Here is a 19,387-nt window from a genome sequence, read left to right on the forward strand (position 1 = left end):
CGTGGTGCAGCTGTGTTTGGGTATCTGGCGCCCAGAGTATTACAGGCGTTCTTTGAACGTATTTGTTCATTTATTCACCCACCCATTCACCTACAAGTGCGTTCTTTCATTTATTCAATCCATAAGAGTAAAATAATAGAGATATTTGTTTACAGCAGATGTCTAATAGTCGAAAAATATTTATTGCACACCAACTATAATGGCCAGCAAAATGTTTGCTCTCATTACCTTGTATTGGGGTAGACGGACTATAAACTAGTAAACTAGTACATAAATGAACAAATTTTACTTAATGGCAAGCGCTATGAAGAAAAAGTGGGGTGCTGTGATTGTGATGGGCGGGGGTAAGTTGGCTGGGATGGTTAGGGAAGGCCTCTCTTTCACACGTGGATTTGCAGAACGGAAGGAAAGCACTCCAGGTACAGGAAACAGCGAAAATGAAGAGTAACAGAATTAAACTTGATGTCCTCAAGAGAGAAAAAACCTAGGGTGAGTAACGAGAAATTCCCTAGTAAATTAGCGTTAAAGTTGCCAGAAGCGTTCTCCTAATACATTTTTATCCTACTTAAAACGCATGCACACTTAACACCCTGGGTTATTTTCATTTCATTTCTTTTGCAGAAATGAAGGAGGTGGGTTTTGGGGCCGGTTTAATTCTCATAATTTTTTCTTTCTGGGTACTTTAGACGGTTCAAGGTTTTGTTTCAACTGACAACCCTAGATATAGGTCAGGTAACTGCACTGTTCCAAAACACCTGTTGTTTGAAGTCCTGGATCCGTTCACTGAAGCTTTCTCAATGATACTTGCTTACATTTCTGTTTTTTAAATAAATGTGTGTTTAATTTAATTGACCAACTGGATTCAGCTAACATATGTGGCGCACCATCTCTGTTCATTAGATGCTAGAAGCTGGCCAGGATGCTAGGAATGGGATAAGAGCCTGAGATATGGGAAGCGACCACGGAGGACCTTAAATGAGGGAGAAAACTTGTAAAACTAGCCAGATACCCAACAAAGGTAGAAAGGAGGCAAGTACAAATTAATACAGGAGCTAGAAGCCCAAGGGAACTACTGGCAGAGAGAACCTAGCGAAGGCTCCAGGGCGCCAGCTGTGTGGGTTTCCATGGAAACGCCTCTCCCCCCCGCCTCCCCGAAGGCGCTGCCCTCTCACCACTGAGAGCCAATGACGGGCGGGGGTGGTTCCAGCGCATGCTCAGGATGAGTCAGCGCCTGGGCGCGCAGCCTCGGGTTGTGGGCGGAGCTGGGGTGCGCGTGCGCCCTGCCGACCGGCGCACGCGTCTCCCAGCATTCAGTTGGTGCGCGGGTGGTGGGCATCTCAGTTCCGTAGGCTTTGGCGTCTGAGTGGACGGAGGCTGCCGGCCGCTACGCCGACGCAGGCCAGGTGGAGGGAGAGGTCGCCGGTGCACACCCGCCAGCCATGAAGCCCCCCGCAGGTACCGGCCGCCCATTGGTGTGGCCCCGCTCGCCGGACCCAGGAGCCGCGCGCCCCTTCCCTCGTGGTGGCCCCTGGGGCCTAAGAGCGGAGCCCAGTGACTCTCGAGTGACCCGGGCCCAGGCAGGGGAGGAGGGGTCAGCGAGCCCGGAACCCCGATCCCTCGGTTGCCGAATAAATTAACAACTTTTCCAGCGCTTCACTCATTCGGCAAACTCCGTGTCACTTCTGCTGAGGATGGGTCTGGCCCTGGGGTGGACTCTGAGGGAGTTCTAGACGCAGTTCCAGAGCCGGAGACGGACGTTCAACAGGCAAAAATTAAGCAAGGGCTTTAGACAATGGTGCCCCGGTGCCGGGGCTGGTGGTGCTTCTTTAGGGAGGGCGGTCCTGGAGGGCTTCTCGGAGGAGGTGGCATTTCATTCAGCCTGGACCCCGTGGGGAGAAGCAGCTGTCCTGCGGGAGGAGCGTCCCAGGTGGTGGGAATCGCGAAGGCAAAGGCGGGGAGGCAAGCGCACCAGTAGGGCGTTTGGAGAGCAACAAGTCATTTTAGCTGGAACACAGCTGGGAGTCCCTTTTATGGGAAGCACAAAGGGGCGCTATGGAAGGGTTTTCATTTAGGGGAGCGATGCCACCCGCATACTGTATTTTAGAAAATCGCCCAGGATGTTGAGTGGTGCCTCCTGGAATTTTCTCTTGCCCACCTATCCTCTCTGTTCTTTCTGAAGCCCATTGTGATGATGATGATAGTAATTGTATTAATGATCATAATCATAATTATGGTTATTCAGGCCTCAGGGAGGCAGGAATGTTGTCTGCCTTGTTTGCTGCAGGATTGTTAGCTCAGAGATCTGGCACGTAGGTGACAATCAGTAAGTATTTATGAAAGGAATGTGCCTGCTCCAAGTTTTCAAATCCTAGTTCCTCCAAAAGATTTTCCCGACAATTCCACCTCACTCGGACCTCCCGCCTTTCTTGAGCTCCTGGAGCCCTTCTTTACCACCAGATTTAATGCAGACTCACAGACCCTCTTGTGCAGTTCTTGAAATCCAAAATATTCTGCAAAGATATTCTCTAATTTGAAGCAGTCATTTGGCCCGAAAAATCGAACCTCTATTGAGGTGAAGAGGCTCCCCCCGCCACTTAGTGTGTATCAGTGGAAGTAAGCTGCCCGACTTTGAACCCCCCACCTCTGTCGCTTGCTGCCTGTGGCATCATGGCGAGCTCAGGATTCCCATCTGTAAAGTGGAGCTACATAGGATGCAGAATACAGAACTGCCTGAGAGTTCAGTGAGGTCAAAACACCCTGGAACACACAAGAAGGTTTTCAAGTGACAGCTGTTGTTTTTCTTTTAATTAATTAATTAATTTATTTATTTCAGGCTGCGTTGGGTCTTCGTTGCGGTGCGCGGGCTTCTCATTGTGGTGGCTTCTCTTGCTGCGGAGCGCAGGCTCTAGGCGCGCGGGCTTCAGTAGTTGTGGCATGCGGGCTTCAGTAGTTGTAGCGCACGGGCTTAGTTGCTCCGCGCGCGGCATCTTCCTGGCCCAGGACTCAAACCCGTGTCCCCTGCATTGGCAGGTGGATTCTTAACCACTGCGCCACCAGGGAAACGCAACAGCTGTTGTTCTGGGACCACAGTCCTGTTTCCAAAAACTCCTGGGGCTAGAGACGTCACAGTAATCAGATTTCCCTCTTTTAGAGGAGCAATACAATACAGATGTTCCAGGTTCCATTCAGGGAGGTTGGGGGTACCACTCTGCCGTCCAGTTATTCTTTCAGTGAAACGCAGGTATATGCCGGATGTCCCGCTCAGCACCGCTGACTTCAGAGGCGGGGCCTCTCCTGGGGGCGGTCCTGGCTGCTGTGGGGTGTTGAGCAGCACGCCTGACCTTGCTGAGGAAGGAGCATCACTCCCTAGTGGTGACAACCACAGATGTCCCCAGACATCCCCCAGTGTCCCCTGGGGGCAGGATCACCTTGTGCTCTAGAGAGCCGATCGCCCTGTGCGTCCCCAGAAAGCCCTGGGGCCTCGCCATCTGCTCCGGGAAACAGTGGACTCTCCCCGGGCTGTTACTCTGACCCTGATTCGGAGCCTGAAGCAGACACGCCGGGTGTGGGGTTCTGTTTTCTGGGTCCAGCCTGTGCAGGAGACGCCCTGGACGTGGCGGCACCGTGCTCGGCCGTGAACTACCTCCGGTGGGACCTGAGTGCCCAGCAAATCGGGGAGCTCACCACCAAGCTCATCGAGGAGACCAAGCGCGTGTACGACCACGTGGGCTCCCAGGAGCTCCAAGACGTGTCCTACGAGAACACGCTCAAGGCGCTGGCCGACGTGGAGGTGTCCTACACAGGTGAGCCCTGCCCAGACCGGGCGACACCACCTCCTCCCCGGGGGCCCGGTGGAGAAAGGCAGCCGGGCCGGCCAGCTTGCTCTGTCCCCGAGGGCCCAGAACGGCAGTGTCAGACAGTGTCTGCCAGCTCTCCTCTCGGGGAGCCGGCTCACGTGCCAGCCTTGAAACTGGAGCCCCTTCTCACCCCTGCCCGTGTGCCTGCCCCGGGGTCTGTTTGTTTTCTCTGAGCCGCTGAACTTGGTCCCCCTTGGTTTTCTCCTCCCACGGTGCCCTGGGTCCCCTGATACCCTGAGGCGTCCTCATCGCCACCCAGTGGGTCCTTCCCTCTTCTCCTCCACGGGGTCTGTCTGCTGCCTTTGTATGTCAGATACACAGCTCGCCTCCCAGAGCCTCCTCTGCAGAGCTTGATGAGGCAGAGAACTCTGAGCCGAGGAGACCCCCTGTGCCCGGATCTCTAGAACAGCTGTTTTTCTGGGAACCGTCTAGAATCCCTGAGTTCCAGCTGCGGGATTCTCACATGTTCCTGACGCCTCGCCGTGCAGGGTCTGCTTGCCCCTGGCCTGCAGGCTTAGACTCCAGAGGATCTGCCCTGGGGGGCGCCCAGTGTGCCTTGGGCCCAAGGGTGAGGGCTGCGGCTCAGGCAGCGGATGAAGAGCCCGCAGGCCGGCTCTGCCCCCTAGTCCCCTGCTCTGGCGGGGGCGGGGGAGGGGGTGGCGGGCTCAGTCTCCCCTCTCATCTGTGGCAGGAGGCTCTGGAGTGTGGATGATGCAAATTCCCACCTCGGGAGGGACCCTGCCAGACGAGATTTGGTCTCTCCTACTCCACTTCTGTGGCCTTTTCTTTCTATCTCTCCTCAGTAGCCTGAGTAATTTTAAAGAAAACTAGAATTGGACCACGGCACTCCCCTCGACCAACTCCGGTGCCTTCCCACTGCCCTGGGGGTGAAGGTGGGAGCCCTCGACGTGGCCTCTGGGGCCCGGCCGCGTGCCGCCTTTGCCCTCGTCCTGCGCCCCACCTGGGGGCTTCGTGCCAGCCGGGGAGCCCCTCCCCTCTGCCTGGCTGGGCGTCGGGTTCTTTGAGCACAGATTGAGCTCCGCCCCGGCGCCCCTTCCCGTGCCCCCCCCCCCCACCAGCCACCTGGACTAATCCCACACTCTGCTGTTTCGTTGTCATACTCAGTGCAGTCACAGCCTGCAAATCCCAAACGGACAGAAAAGGCTGTTTCTGTCCTTTTCATGGCTTGCTCTCGGGCCACCGGCATCAGACCCGCCCAGAGCCCCACTGTGTTCGGCCTGGTCAGCTTAGCCGGTGACTGCCCTGCAGAGGTTTCCACGCTGCAGCTGACCCACCAGACCTGGGCCATCTCGGTGGCCTGGAACCGTGGACGCCACCAAACTGTGATGTTAATTCAGGTCTCCCCCACGCAAAGTATGTGCTTTTTTAAACACTGCTGTGTTGAGATAGAATTCACATACCATGTAATCTGCCCACTTAAAGCATAGATGTCATTGGTTTTTAGCGTATTTAGCATATCCAGCCTTCACCACTATCCAATTCCAGAACCTTCCATCACCCCAAAAAGAAGCCCCGTCCCCATCAGCAGTCACCCCCTGACAACACTAACCCACTGTGTCTGTGGATCTGCCTGTTCTGGACGTTTCCCATCAATGGAATCACACACTGTGTGTCCTTCTGCGTCTGGCTTCTCTCACTGAGCATCGTGTTCTCAGGGTCTGTCCACGTGGCAGCGAGTGTCGGGGCTTCACCCCTTTTCTCGGCTGAGTGATGCTCCCGTGTGTGGAGGGACACGTGTCCAGTCATCTGCTGATGGTGTCTGGGTCGTGTCCACTGTTCGGTTACTACGGATCATGCTGCTGTGATGGCGTGTGTGGAAGTTTTGGGTGGAGGGTGTTCCGTTACTCTCGGGTGTGCACCTGGGGTGGGGGGTGGGTCTGCGGGTCATGTGGTGACTCAGCTGAAGCGTGTGCTTTCACAGCCGCCACACCACGTCCTGTCTCACGAAGCGTACACGTGTGCCGTGAAGTATAAAATCTTTGGTGAGCTGCAGCGTAGCCATGGGCAGCCGTGGCTCTTTTCTGGCACCGCATCCCTTTGGCCTCTTCCGGTCTCGTTCTGCTCCCTGTTCCGGTCCCTCTTGGCTTGGGGTGTCCTGAGCTAAGTTCCTTCCCTTTTGGACTGTGAGTCCCCAAGGACGGGGGTAATTGCTCATCTCTAGCCTGGGGCTGGCACCCACCCGTTTCCACCCGGGGCCGTTTTCACACCTGTCCTGTCGTCTCCCCGTTTCAGTTCAGAGGAACATCCTTGACTTCCCCCAGCACGTCTCCCCATCCAAGGACATCCGGACAGCCAGCACGGAGGCAGACAAGAAGCTGTCCGAGTTCGACGTGGAGATGAGCATGAGGCAGGACGTGTACCAGAGGATCGTGTGGCTGCAGGTGAGCGCGCGGCAGGGCGTCTTCAGACTGGGTCCTTCCGCTCCCCAGGCTTTACGAGGTGTCAAGCTGGAGGGGGCCCCGCAGGTGGGGAGTGGGCACCACGGGCTGTGCGCCGGGCCTGGGGAAGGTGGTGAGTTTCACGGTGGGGCCATTGGACCACAGCAGACGACGTTAGAAACGTGACAAAGACGAGTGGGAGGGAGGAGAAGAAGCATAAAATGCCTTCCCGGGTCCACAAGTCACCTCACCTTCCCGACCTTGCTGGGGACACCTAGAGGGGACGTCCAGTCTCCAACGTGAAGTGAGGGACGAGTAACAGGTGTGTGCACTTCCTGCCTTCCTGTGGATGCTCCGTGCAGCTGGCCGAGCACTGCTGCCTGTGTCGGGGGGACCACGGATACTTCTCACGTGGCTGGTGGGTGGTTCTTAGAACCCGCTGATGCGTATCCCTCGGGACCAGGGGAGGCCCCTGGGTGCTTTGTGCAGACACGAGGGCGGGGGCCTCTGAAAGCGCAGGCAGTGCTTCTTTTAACAGAAGTTTTCACTGACAGAATTAATTGTAGGTTTACGTGCAGTTGTAAGAAATGATTCAGAGCGGTCCCGGCTACTTTGCCCCGTTTTCCCCCTTTTGTGAGAGTAAAGTCAGCGTCCCAGCAGGATCCTGAAGTTGACACAACTGCCCCTGTCATCCGCTGCCCTGGGAAGGTCCCCAGCGGCTTTCGGTCTGGGGCTCTTCCCAGTCAGGCGAGTGTTTGTGTGCAGCTTCTGTGTGGACTTCAGTCTCCATTTCCCCGGGGTACGTGCCCATGACTGCGGTTGCCGAGTCCTGCGACGGCTGCTTTGTTAGGAAGTTTCGCTTTCTAGGAAACTGGCCAGCTTCTTTCCAGAGTGGCTGCACCATGTTCCGCACCCTCCAGCGACGACTCCCCTGTTCTCTGCTGCCTCGCCAGCACTGGGCACCGTCTCGATGTTCTGCTGCGAGCAGAACTTTGGTTATCTTGTTCTAGGAGAAGGTACAGAGTGACTCGCTGAGGCCAGAGGCGTCGCGGTACCTGGAGCGGCTGATCAGGCTGGGCAGGAGGAACGGGCTCCACCTGCCCGAGGAGACGCAGGAGGTGAGCGCCTGGCCTGGGCCCCGCGTGCCGGCCTCTGCCCATCTCTCTGCCGCCTCAATCCCAGGAGGGAAGGTCCACGTGGACTAGCGCTCCCTCTGCACCTGCTCCGCCCTCGGTCCTCAGGGTCACAGGGCTTCCCCAGGGCACAGGCGACGTGGGCCCCTCCCTGCATCCCACCCCAGCCCCGCCTCATCCGGGCCCTCCCCACCACCGTGGCTTTGTTGGGAGGGTCTCAAGGAAGGACCCCCCTCCGAGCCCACTCCACCCTCAGCCCCTGCTCCCACAGAGCTTCCGTCCCGACGCCAGGCCCGTGGGGCTCCCACAGCAGCAGCTCTGTGACTGCCGGGTTTCTACAGTTCAGTTTGGACTCCATCTACCCAGAGTCAGAGCCCGCGGGTCACGGCTCGGCCCACGCCAGCCACAGGTCCACGTCGTCTTCTGCGCTTGTGGCCGACAGGCTGTGTCAGGAGTTCCCACGCGCCCACCCCGAGTTCTGTTCATTGGCTAGCACGGCCCCCAGAACACAGGCACCCAGTCCACAGACTAGACCACCGGGTTATTATAAGGGAACAGCCAGGTGGAAGGAGGAGGTGGGGAGGCGTGGGGTGGGGCTGGGGCTTCCAGGCCCCCTGCAGGCACCCACCCGGCAGCTCTCTGAACCCCGAGTTTACTGAGATTTTGTTCCATGAGCACGATTACATCGTTGGCCATGGGCCACTGATTCACGCTGCAACCCCTGTCCCTCTCCCCTCCCAGGAGGTGGGCAGGCAGTGGGGCTGTAAGATGCAACCCGTCCTGTGGCTTTAGGTTTAAGAGCTGTGTGCCAGGACTGGGGACCAAGACCCGACCCGTTTCTCCCGTAATTCACAGTGCGGCTCCCACTGGGCATGGAGGCTGGGGGCGACGGGAGGCTGAAGAGCATGGCGTCCGCCTTCACCCCCTCCCTCCTCTCTGGGCTGAGCCCTGCGGCCGCGCGGGTTTCCAGTGGGGCCCCCCCCCGGGGGGGCCTGTCCCTTCAGGTCCTCCCAGCTGTCTGACACCCCTCTGCCCCCAGCGTGGACCCCAGAGCCCTCAGCTCTTCCCACTCCTGGTCCAGCAGGACGGGGTCCCTGCGGCACCCTGGACAGGCGGGCGATGGGCAGCCCGGCCCCTCCCGGGAGGCAGCCCCATGGGGTGGGGAGGGGGGCAGGCACGGCGAGCCACCCATGGTCGAGAGCGTCACCTCGGTGGGCGGCATGGGCGCCGTGGCTACACGCATCTTGATGGCCAGGATCAGACCCAGCTCTGCCACCAACCGGCTGGGTCCCCGGAGGCTGGTCACTGGACCCCGTTGTCCCTATTCACCATCTGCAACGTGCGTGACCTGAGGACCCCCTCACAGGTGACCGAGTCGGTTTGTGTGGAGGACAGAGAATAGTGAGGCCAGCAGATCAGGAAAGAGCTTGTCGCTCATGGTTCTGGGCAGGGGCACGCCTCGTCACATAGGGCCTCCTGGGAGCACGAGGGTTCAGCAGGAATGAAGGGACGGGTGGCTGGGTACAAGAGCATGAGGTGTGGGTCCCCGGGAAGGAGCAGGCTCAGGATCGGCTAGAATGACCCTGGGGCTCCGGGCCTCTCCGGGGTGATGAGGGCAGGGGGACGGTGGCCCCGAGTGTGGGAGCTCCGTACAGAAGGGGCTGGGGTGCAGCCCTGCGCTGGCTGGTTTGCATCAGAAAGTGAACGACGCGGTGAACGCGGGTACCAGGCCCGACCCAGGGCTCAGCGACAGCTTCGGCCGGTGCTGTGCCTTGTGGTGGAGGAAACCGGGACTCGGAGGACTGTGGGACTCCAGCCTCCAGGGTGGTCCCGGGCGCGTGGGCCCCGAAGTCCTGCGCAGCGGCAGGCACGTGGAGCTTCGAAGCTGGGGGAGGTGAGGGTGTGGACACTGGGGCTACGCAGACGGCCTTGACACTTGAGAACCACTGGCCGGAGGGACCACGGGGACGCCCGGGGAGGAGGGCGCCAAGGAGAGGCGGCCTGCTGGCGCGGGGCAGGGTCCTGAGTGCCGCCCCGCCCTCCCAGGGCACCCTGTGCTCCTGCCCAGTCGTGGCCCGTGGGGCCGTGAGGCTGCAGGGAGGCCAGTGCCCGGCACGGCGCCTGCTGCCCGCAGAGGCCCGGCGTCCCTCGGGCTGGTTCTGAGCCAGGCGTGCCTGACGAGCCCCTGCTCCTGGCAGAGCCAGCGGGCACGCTCCCCCAGCGCCCCTCCTGTCCTCCGACAGGCACGTCTGCTCAGCCCGGGAGCGGGGCCGGGCGCACTGAGTCCTGGGCCGGTCAGGGGGTGCAGCCTGGGCAGGTCCTCGAGGCGCCCTGCCTGCTGCTGCCCTGGCAGGGGCCCCGGGGAGCCGGTGCCTTCCTCTGCACCCCACGTCACTCCCCCCCCAAGCTGGTCCATTTCTCCCTGTTTCTGAAAGCCAGATAGACCCTGAAGGGACAGAAACTTAGCTCCGTTGAAATGGCTGAAACTTAGGCTGTCACCTTGGGGTAACTCCTGAGGAGGGTCCTAACAGGACCCGAGGTCCTTTCTCTCCCATCTCCCTCCTCTCATCCGCCTCTTCTCCCTTAACCTGCCTCCGTGCCCCCGCCCCCCGATCTCATGGCCGTCTTCTTCCTTCAGAAAATCAAGAGCATCAAGAAGAAGCTGAGTCTCCTGTGCATCGACTTCAACAAGAACCTGAACGAGGACACGACCTTCCTGCCATTCACGCGCGAGGAGTTGGGTGCGTGCGGGCCCCACAGGGTGGTAGAGAGGCATCTGTGTGCCCCTGACCCCCGGGAGGGCCTTCTTCCGCTGGGGCACTCAAAGTGTTTGGTTCCCAAGGTTCTGGATCCTTCCTTGGGGACGGTTGCGGTCTGTCTACCGAGATTCTGCCCCAAAGGGAGTTGTCTGCCGAGACCCCACCCCCACCCTGCTCTCTGTGATGTTTCTTTAATCTCACAGGGTCCTCCCCAGCCTGATCCAGCGTGGGGTCTTGAAGGGCTGGGGCCTGGGCGGCTTTTTCAACTTCTGCCCTCTTCCTCGAATGCTTTATTTTGAAAACTTCACACCTGTAAGGAAGTGGCAAGAATAGCACCAGGGAGACCCCGTGTGCTCCCCGGGCCCGGCCTCCCTGCGTGGATGCCGCGTGTGCTGTTCCTGCGCCGGGGCCTCCGGACGCATCGCCGGGAGCAAGGGCGCCTCCTGGGTCCCCGGGCGCAGGCCCCCCTCGGGAAGCAGAGCGTGGAGCGGTCCCCCCGGCCGTCCCGATGGCAGTCTTTACGTTTCTGGCCCCATCTGGCTTGAGCCAGGCCTCAGGCATCGCATTTAGTTCCTGTCTCTCCAGGCTCCTTCCCTGTTGATCGGTTCCTCAGCCTTTTACAAACTTGCTTCCGTCTTGCCCACGTTGATAGTTTTGCAAAATCTAGGCCAGGTGGTCAGCGGCCTGTCACCTCTGCCCGGGGTTCAGATGGGGCTGAGCATCCTCACCGGTCTGTGTAACAGGCTGTTGCATAAGATGTAACACCTCGTTTGCCTCTGGGCGGCTGGGTTTTGGGGACACCCATGGATGCACGCTGACCCAGGCAGGTTCTTCAGGTCCATCACGCCAACCTCTGCTGCCCTAACTTCTGGTCCCCAACCCCCTGTCCTGGGCAGCAAGACCCACGTGGCTCCTGGCGTTCACGGGCCAAAGGGTGGTCCCAGGCCTCTGGAAACTGACAGCTGAATCTGCTGGCACAAGCTGTCCTGTGGGGCTGCTTTTCCCCCCATCTGTCTAGCCCAGGGGCCCTGCTGTCATGGCCCAGCCTCCCGGGTGAGAGGGTGAACCCCAGCTCCATGGAGCAGACACTCAGAGCCCCGGTGACCTGTCTCACAGGGCTGGAGTGGCGGCTGGACATGTGTGGCCAGCCTGGTGGGGTTTGACCCCGTCTGCAGTTTCAGTTCCAGCTGAGCAGGAGCCTTGCTGGGTTATTTTCTCCTGGTTATGGAAGGATCCCTGGTGTCATTTTACAGAAACATAGATGGTGTGTTCTTTCTCTTTTCTCCCTGCTTCCTGTCCTCCCTCTCTCTCCCTCTCTTTCTCTCTCTCTCTGCCTCTCTCCTTCTCCCTCTCCTTCCCTCCCTCTCTTTCTCTACCTCTATCCCTCTCCCTCCCTCCCCCTCTCCCTCCCTCCCTCCCCCTCTCCTTCCCTCTCTCTCCATTCCCCTCCCTGCCTCCCTCCCTCTCCCCCTCTCCCCCTCTCCCTCCCTTCCTCTCTCCATCTCCCTCTCCCTCCCTCCCTCTCTTGAGAGAGTCATATATACACATAACACTTTGGTTTCTTTCCCTAAATCTCAGTCCTAAGGCAGTTTCCTCTAGGCGTCTTCTCTGTAAAGGCGCCATTCTCCGTTCATAGTCAATCACTTCTCCAGAGAAGCTTGGAGGTTGGCTCCTCTCATTTGTTTTCACCCACTAGTTCTGTGTAATCTCTTAGTTTGTATCTTCTTGTAAGTCAGAACTCACCCCCCCCCGCCCTGCCCCGTCACCCAGTACTTGCCGACCAATGTCTTTGTATCTGTGGGCTTCCAGGTCCTGGTCTTTCTGGCGGGGTACGGTCCCCTGCTGTCATCACTTACTTAGATGCTCATTGTCCCAATGTGGCCTCGAGGAGCCCCTTCAAGTGGACGTGTCCCTGTGATTCTTCAAGTACCTGCTATTTGACACGGGGTGGGCCGGGCTCACTTTGTCCTCTCCCTGGCCCAGCCCGGCCTGGCCCTGGCAGGATAGTCAGAACCAAGGTCTGGCTGCTGGCTGTGCTCCCAGATGCTGGGAGCTATTGCTTCTAGGCCCCCTCAGCTGACGAGAGCTGTATGCACACGCGCGCGCAGACACACACCCATGAGTGCCTACCGGTGCCTTCAGCTCAGGTCGAGCGCCTTAGATTCGCCTCGTGGCGCCCCTTCCATGCTTTTACCACCTTGTCCAACAGTGAGAACCGGCTCCTGGATGAGCGTGAGGCTGAGAGAGAGTCACAGGGTCTTCCGGTCCCAGTAGGGAGGAAGAGCCGGTTCGGGGCGAGGGCGGCTCTCCCTAAGCTGTTTCTTGTTGGGTTAGGGTTCGAGTCACGGGCACACCTGTCGGGGCCCGCCGAGACGACCCACCTGAGGGGGATCCTCTGGGGTTCCTCCACCCCTCCCTCGGCTCCCAGGCCCCAGGGCTGAGCTGGGTGGCGAGGGTTCCGAGTGAACTGGCCTCAGGTCGGAGCCGGGGCATGAGGGGCGGTAGCCTTGCATCGCCCAGGCTGTGAGACACAGGTCCCTGGAGGTTTTAGTCTGAGGGCGATGCACCCAGGTCTCCACGCTAGGAGGACAGGCCAGGTTGGAGGCCAGCCATTGCAGCAGTGCTGGCAGCTGGGATGGGGCGGGGACACCGCCCAGTCAGGGCTGCCTGGCGGTTTCTGCCTTCCACTGGTGCCATCCACCCAGAAAGGACACAGAGGAGACGGCAGCCCATGCCATCCCGGGGTGGACGCCGTCCCGGGCTGGAGCCTATCCCGGGGTGGATGCTGTCCCAGCCTGGAGCCTGTCCTGGGGTGGACACTGTCTTCGGGTGCAGGCTGGCCTGGGGGGAGCTGAAAATAGCTTTTCCTCCCCGAGGGCGTCCTGATGAGGAGAGCAGCAGCTGTCTGAGGTGGGAGACCCCTCAACTTGGCTCCTTTGGGTGCAGAGGTGGGAAGTGGGCGTGTGGGTGGGCCGCACCGGGCACTGTGCTCCCTGCTGGCTCCCGTTCCTCGCTTCCCACGCGGGAGGGACGCCCTCCCTTCCCACCTCGGTCGGGCAGCCCGCGTGTCCTTTCAGAGCCCCCGGATTTGGCTCCCACAGGAGGGCTCCCTGAGGATTTCCTGAACTCACTGGAGAAGACCGAGGATGAGAAGTTGAAGGTCACCCTCAAGTACCCGCACTACTTCCCCCTCCTGAAGAAATGCCACGTGCCCGAGACCAGGAGGAAGGTGGAGGAGGCCTTCAACTGTCGGTGCAAGGAGGTGCGGAGCCCGCCTCTGCCGGCTCAGTGCCCGGAGGGGCCCCACGAGCTCGCCCTGCCCCTAGCAGGTGTCCGGGGGTCTGGCTCCGTCCCCCAGGCCCCCGGGGCAGGAGTCTGAGCCTTTTCTTCCTGAGCTCGCCCTTCTGCTCCCTCGCTCTCGAGCCTTAGCCTCAGGTCCTCTCCCTCTGGGGTGTCGCCGGATACCCGAGGAGCTCGGATTCGCAGATGTCCCCCCTGCATCCCCTCTCTGTGCCTAGCATGTGGGCTGGGCCTTCTCGTTGTGGCCCGGGCACGGCCTTGACATTCAGACATTGGTTCCTGCATGGACACTTGTGTTTGGTCCATACCGCGTGTGGCTGCAGTCTGTGCTTCTCCCGTTCAGCGTCTTCAGTAGATGGGGGCTGTGCATGAGCCCTTCATCTTCCCCGCAGACACCACTGGTGCTTGCTCGGCCTCGCGGGGGATGCGGGGGGCATGGGGGACAGTCCTGTGTCCCCACCTTCTCGAGCTGCAGACAAGCCACGTTGGTCCTGTGGTGACTGGGGGCTCCCAGGAGAACCCCACCGCAGAACCGGAGAGGTGGCCCCAGAGAAGGTGGCGTATGCCTGGGGCCGGGCCTCAGCGGCGAGCCCCGGGCCACCTGCGGCAACAGGCATCTCACCGTCCAGGGGCTGGGTGTTCGGGCGCCGTGGGGATGAGCTACTGTCTGCACGGCAGCTGAGTTTGTATTGTTGCGCCTGGGAGGCCCCTCGGGGGCTCCTGGAGAGCCTGGCCACATTGCTTCCCACCCTCAACCTTAGAGCCCATCACGGTTCACACCCTTTTGGTTCCAAAGGACCTGTGTTTATAAAGACCACGTGGTAGGACAGCACCAAAGTGCCTAGAAATCTGGGCCAGGAGGAGGAGGGAGGGGGATTGGCTGTGCCCGCCAGCAGCCTGATAGCCCTGCCCGCCTGCAGAGACCTGGCCCGGGGCCCCGCGGGGAGGGCATGGCCCACGGTCCCCAGCGCCGGCCCTCTCTGGGTTCCAGGAGAACTGCGCGATCCTTGGGGAGCTGGTGAGCCTGCGGGCCCAGAAGTCCCGCCTGCTGGGGTTTAGCACGCATGCCGACTATGTGCTGGAGATGAACATGGCCAAGACCAGCCAGGTGGTGGCCACTTTCCTAGGTAACCCCGCCTCCCCCTGGGGCCCAGTGGGGAGCGGGGTCAGGCAGACCTTGACTGGACGTGGTGCTGCCTGAGACCCCACTGTGTCAGCCCCTGCGGGTCGCCTTCCTGGACCCTTCATTCTGCCTCGAGGGGCATGGGGTGGGGGGCGGCTGGGGGGCTGCCACAGGGACGTAGCTGAGCCTCTCCCCTCCGCCCGCAGATGAGCTGGCCCAGAAGCTGAAGCCCCTTGGGGAGCAGGAGCGGGCCGTGATCCTGGAGCTGAAGAAGGCTGAGTGCGAGAGGCGGGGCCTGCACTTTGACGGGCGCATCAACGCCTGGGACCTGCGCTACTACATGAACCAGGTGGAGGAGACGCGCTACCGCGTGGACCAGCACCTGCTCAAGGAGTACTTCCCCATGCAGGTGGTCACGCGCGGGCTGCTGGGCATCTACCAGGAGCTGCTGGGGCTGACCTTCGACCTGGAGGAGGGCGCCACCGTGTGGCACGAAGACGTGACGCTCTACACGGTCCGGGACACGGCCTCGGGCAAGGTCATCGGCAAGTTCTACCTGGACCTCTACCCTCGGTGTGTGCTTGGGGGTACATGTCGGCCATGGGCCGGGGATCCTCTGCGGAAGCTGGGCCTCACCCCGCGTCCCTCCCCAGGGAAGGGAAGTACGGGCACGCGGCCTGCTTCGGCCTGCAGCCAGGCTGCCTGCGGCAGGACGGGAGCCGCCAGATCGCCATCGCGGCCATGGTGGCCAACTTCACCAAGCCCACAGCCGACGCGCCCTCCCTGCTGCAGCACGATGAGGTGGAGACCTACTTCCACGAGTTTGGGCACGTGATGCACCAGCTGTGCTCCCAGGTGGGTGCGGGCGCTGGGCTGCGGGCAGGAGCGGGGGAGGGCCCGGGCGCGCATGGTCCTCAGGCATGTCCTCGCCGCGGGACTCTTCAGCTGACGTCACCCCGGACGTGGCGACGCCCTCGGTGTCAGCTTCCATCATCAAACCCCATGCACTGGGCACGTAAACAACGGAAATGGATGTCCTGGAGGCTGGAAGCCACTGATCAAGGTGTCAGGGCTGGTTCTCTACATGTTAAATACATGTACTCAAGAGTTGCCTTTAAAAAAGACAAAAGAAAAGAAAGGAACGTTGCCTGCAAGTCTGGTGACAGCCAGTGATGAGAACCAGAGGGAAGGCTCTGGGGCGGGGAACGCCGCGCCCAGTGAGGCCTTGGGGCTGCTGCCAGTCTCGATGGAGGCTCAGCAAGTCCCGCTGACTTCCCCACGTGGGGCCCCCAGCTGAGCGGCCGGGCCCAGGACCCACTGCTCGCTCAGTCTTCCTGCGGTCAGCCCTTCGTCCTGAGAGCGATACTCTGACAGGCTGCACCGGAGCGCGTGGGGACAGTTCACTGAGCTGTGCAGCCGTCACTACTGCCATGTTTTGGAACATTTCCATCACCCCAAAAATGTTCCTCCCGCCCTTAGCTATCACTCCCCTCCCCAGCCCCTGACAACCAGGAACCCGCTCTCTGACTCTGTGGATCTTCCTGTTCTGGATGTTTCCCATCAGTGGAGTCGCACCCTCTGTGTCCTTCTGTGTCTGGCTTCTCTCACTGAGCATCGTGTTCTCAGGGTCCATCCACGTGGTAGTGAGTGTCAGGGCTTCACCCCTCTGCGTGGCTGAGGGACGTCCCCGTGTGTGGAGGGACCTCTTATTACTAGTATGTTTATGAGCAGAAGGTTTTGACTTTGAAGTTAAGTCTATTAACTGTTTTCTTGCACGTTTTGTGTCCTATGGAAAAAAATCCTTCTCTAACCCGAGGCACTGAGTTTCTTCTGCCTTTTCTGCCTAGAAGTTTTGTAATCAAGCCTTTCATTTTGTTGTTGTCCACTATGGTGGAGTGTTGTCTGTGGTGTGAGGCTGGGGGTCACCCTCTGTCACCACGTTGTCGCCACCGATTCCCACGCAGCCACATGTGATGTGTGTTTCTGTTTAAAGACACCTGGTCTGATAGCAATTGTTGATTCGCTCACGGCGGGGTTGTAACCCTCGCCTGAAGGAAGCTCATCTAACACACTCACTGTCCCCGTGAGCACGTCACCGCCCTCCTGCACTTGGGACAGCAGCCAACACTTCAGCTGTATGCTCGGAGCTGTGTTGAGCAGAGAAATCACCCCAAAAACACAAAAATGCACACATTGGGGCATTCAGCAGACCGTGAGAAGGACGCTTGTTTGCAGTTCGAGTGACCCAGGAGTGAGGAGGCAGCGTCTGCCCTGCTCCCTGGGGCCTGGGAAGGACATGCCGGGGGTCACTGGGCTCGTGTGGACCCACACCTGCCGGGCCTGGGTTCCAGCCACACTGCGTCAGGCGCCGTGTATTCAGGAAGAATTTCAGGCACGAAAGAGGAGCAAAGAGCGCCTGCCAACGGCTGCCATCTGGATGCACCGCGTCCGTGCCTTTGCCTCGTGGGTGCGGGGCTTTGGCTGGAGAGTGTTGGCTCCATGGGTGGGGAGGGGGCGCGGTGATCCACGGGGTGGCGGGCTCTCTGCACCCCTGTGTCCCGGGCAGGTCTGGGGTCCGGGATGGGCCCTCCTGCAGCTCCACAGCCCGCCTTGCAGGCCGAGTTCGCCATGTTCAGCGGGACACACGTGGAGCGGGACTTCGTGGAGGCACCTTCGCAGATGCTGGAGAACTGGGTGTGGGAGGTGGAGCCGCTGCTCAGGATGTCCCAGCACTACCGCACGGGCAGCGCCGTCCCCCAAGAGCTTCTGGACAAACTCATCAAGTCCCGGCAGGCCAACACAGGTGCGGCCGGGCCGAGAGAAGGGAAGGGGGCTCCCGGACCGCCCCGCTGGAGAGGGCGGCCTGGACACAGAGCCAGTCCCACGTCTCCTTCCTCCCGCCCCCCAAGGCCTCTTCAACCTGCGCCAGATCGTCCTGGCCAAGGTGGACCAGGCCCTGCACACGCAGACGCCCGCGGACCCGGCCCAGGTGTATGCCCGCCTCTGCCAGGAGATCCTCGGGGTCCCAGCCACGCCAGGTAGCCACGCGCGAGCCGGGCCCACCTGAGGGGTTGGGGTGGCAGCCACTGCCCGGGTCAGGAGGATCGTATGGTGGCATGTGAAGGGGGACCGACACACGCTCCGGCCGAGGCCCGCGGACTTCTGGCCTCTTCCCGCCTCGGTTCCTGGGCTGGTCCCTCCCGCTGTGGCCCGTGGAGGCCAAGGGTGGGGTGGGCGGCTCTGCACGTGCTTTCTGGAGAGCCTGGAAGGGGCAGGAGAGGGATTCATACCCCGGACGGAACGCGTCGACGAGGTTTACACGTGCGTGTCGTTGCGGACACACGGTTCACTCCCTTGTGAGCACTTTAACCCGCGCTCTCCCCGTGCTGGAGGGCGAGCCCTCACTCATCCCTCACAGCCTCGGCAGCTGACCTTGTAAGAGGCTTAGGGGTGAACCCTCGTGAGCTTCAGCAGAAAGTGGGCAAAGATTGATTTGTGTCCCTCCACTGAGTTGCCCGCAAGGTCCCCGTTTTCTAGAAGTGTTGCTCCAATCCTCCCTCTAGTGGCAGGGGTCTCAGACAGGGCTGCTTTGAGGCCCCCGCTCTCGGGAAGGGGCACTGAGGGGCCAGGGGGCCGGGCAGGAGCCTCTCCGCGTGTGTCCCAGGGACCAACATGCCTGCGACCTTCGGCCACCTGGCAGGCGGCTACGACGCCCAGTACTATGGCTACCTGTGGAGCGAGGTGTACTCCGCGGACATGTTCCACACACGCTTCAAGCAGGAGGGCGTCCTGAGTGGCAAGGTGAGAGGCCGGCCTGCCGCGCAGACCAAGACGGCGGTCCTCGGCCTGGGACTAGATGCCTGTGCCGCCCGCCTGGGCCTGCCCGGCCCTGAGGGCCCTGCCCTGGACCTCCTGCTCCCCTGCCCTTTGTTCAGCCACAGCAGAGGTGGCCACACCCACACCCCCAGATCCCCTCCCTTGGATGCTGATGGCCCCTGGAGCCAGGGGAGGGGGTACTCCACCCTCCTGCAGCCCCGTCCCCTCTCGGCAGGTGGGCATGGACTACAGAAGCTGCATCCTGAGGCCAGGCGGCTCCGAGGACGCCAGCGTCATGTTAAGGCTCTTCCTGGGTCGGGACCCCAAGCAGGACGCCTTCCTCCTGAGCAAAGGGCTGCAGGTTGAGGGCTGCGAGCCGCCGGCCTGCTGACGGCACAGGGTTCTGCCCACCCCAGCGGGCCGGGTGCCTTAGCGCCCCGCCGGGGCGGGGGAGGGGCCGCGTGTCCCCCCAGCCCCTGAGTCCCTGGTGGCCGGCCTGGGCCAAAAGTCTCCACCTGGACGTGTCTGGAGAGCCTGGCGTCAAGGCTCCCACTTGTTGCACTAATGCAGCTCCTTCCTGGGGAGCTTTCCTGGTTAAAACATGGTTCTTTGAAACGCAGCCATTAAAAAAAAGACTCCAGTCCTGGTCTCTGACTGCCATCCCTTCCACCACAGGAGTGGCATGGGGGCCGTCACTGTGGGGGGAGTTCTGACCTTGGTCAGGGATCAGCACTGGGGCCGTTGAAGGCTGCTGTCCGCTGGTGACACGTCTGGGTCACTGGGAGACAGCTGAGCTGTGGGGTGAGTTCAGACGGGGATGGCCCCCCAACCCTGGCCGGGCCGGCTCTCCAGTGATGGGGTGTCAGTCTCCTGCCGGCCTCTCGCCCATCACTGTTTGGGATCTCGGGGGCTGTGATTGGCTGCAGCTGATTCTGGCGGTGGGCACAGCTGCGGGAAGCCCGGCTGTGGCTGTCCCTGTCCCCATGTCCTGTCCTCCTGC

General features: G+C 60.8%; 1 protein-coding gene across 7 annotated transcripts; it reads left to right on the forward strand.

Annotated features, from left to right (window-relative positions):
- The first annotated feature begins 1,301 nt into the window (after positions 1 to 1,301).
- THOP1 (thimet oligopeptidase 1) lies at positions 1,302 to 19,027 on the forward strand. Of its 7 annotated transcripts, none has more exons than XM_059918934.1 (13): positions 1,303 to 1,455; positions 3,591 to 3,803; positions 6,111 to 6,259; positions 7,267 to 7,374; positions 10,028 to 10,130; positions 13,226 to 13,410; positions 14,440 to 14,575; positions 14,778 to 15,144; positions 15,225 to 15,426; positions 17,188 to 17,374; positions 17,481 to 17,609; positions 18,236 to 18,372; positions 18,623 to 19,027. In XM_059918934.1, the coding sequence occupies exons 1-13, from the start codon at positions 1,440 to 1,442 to the stop codon at positions 18,776 to 18,778; spliced, it is 2,088 nt and encodes a 695-aa protein (XP_059774917.1). In that variant the 5' UTR covers positions 1,303 to 1,439; the 3' UTR covers positions 18,779 to 19,027. The 7 variants fall into 7 exon arrangements, with proteins under 7 accessions (XP_059774923.1, XP_059774917.1, XP_059774919.1 ...); XM_059918936.1 differs by having other exon boundaries at positions 18,272 to 18,372; XM_059918935.1 differs by having other exon boundaries at positions 13,250 to 13,410.
- The last annotated feature ends 360 nt before the right edge of the window (positions 19,028 to 19,387 follow it).

This window comes from Balaenoptera ricei, chromosome 3 (genome assembly GCF_028023285.1).
Source record: "Balaenoptera ricei isolate mBalRic1 chromosome 3, mBalRic1.hap2, whole genome shotgun sequence".
Taxonomy (NCBI): Eukaryota; Metazoa; Chordata; class Mammalia; order Artiodactyla; family Balaenopteridae; genus Balaenoptera; species Balaenoptera ricei.

Bases quoted from the DNA above. Each gene is read 5' to 3' on its own strand.
- THOP1 (XM_059918933.1), top strand. The intron at 7,375-10,027 runs GTGAGCGCCTGG...TTCTTCCTTCAG, and splicing joins TGCCCGAGGAGACGCAGGAG to AAAATCAAGAGCATCAAGAA. The intron at 10,131-13,249 runs GTGCGTGCGGGC...TGGCTCCCACAG, and splicing joins ATTCACGCGCGAGGAGTTGG to GAGGGCTCCCTGAGGATTTC.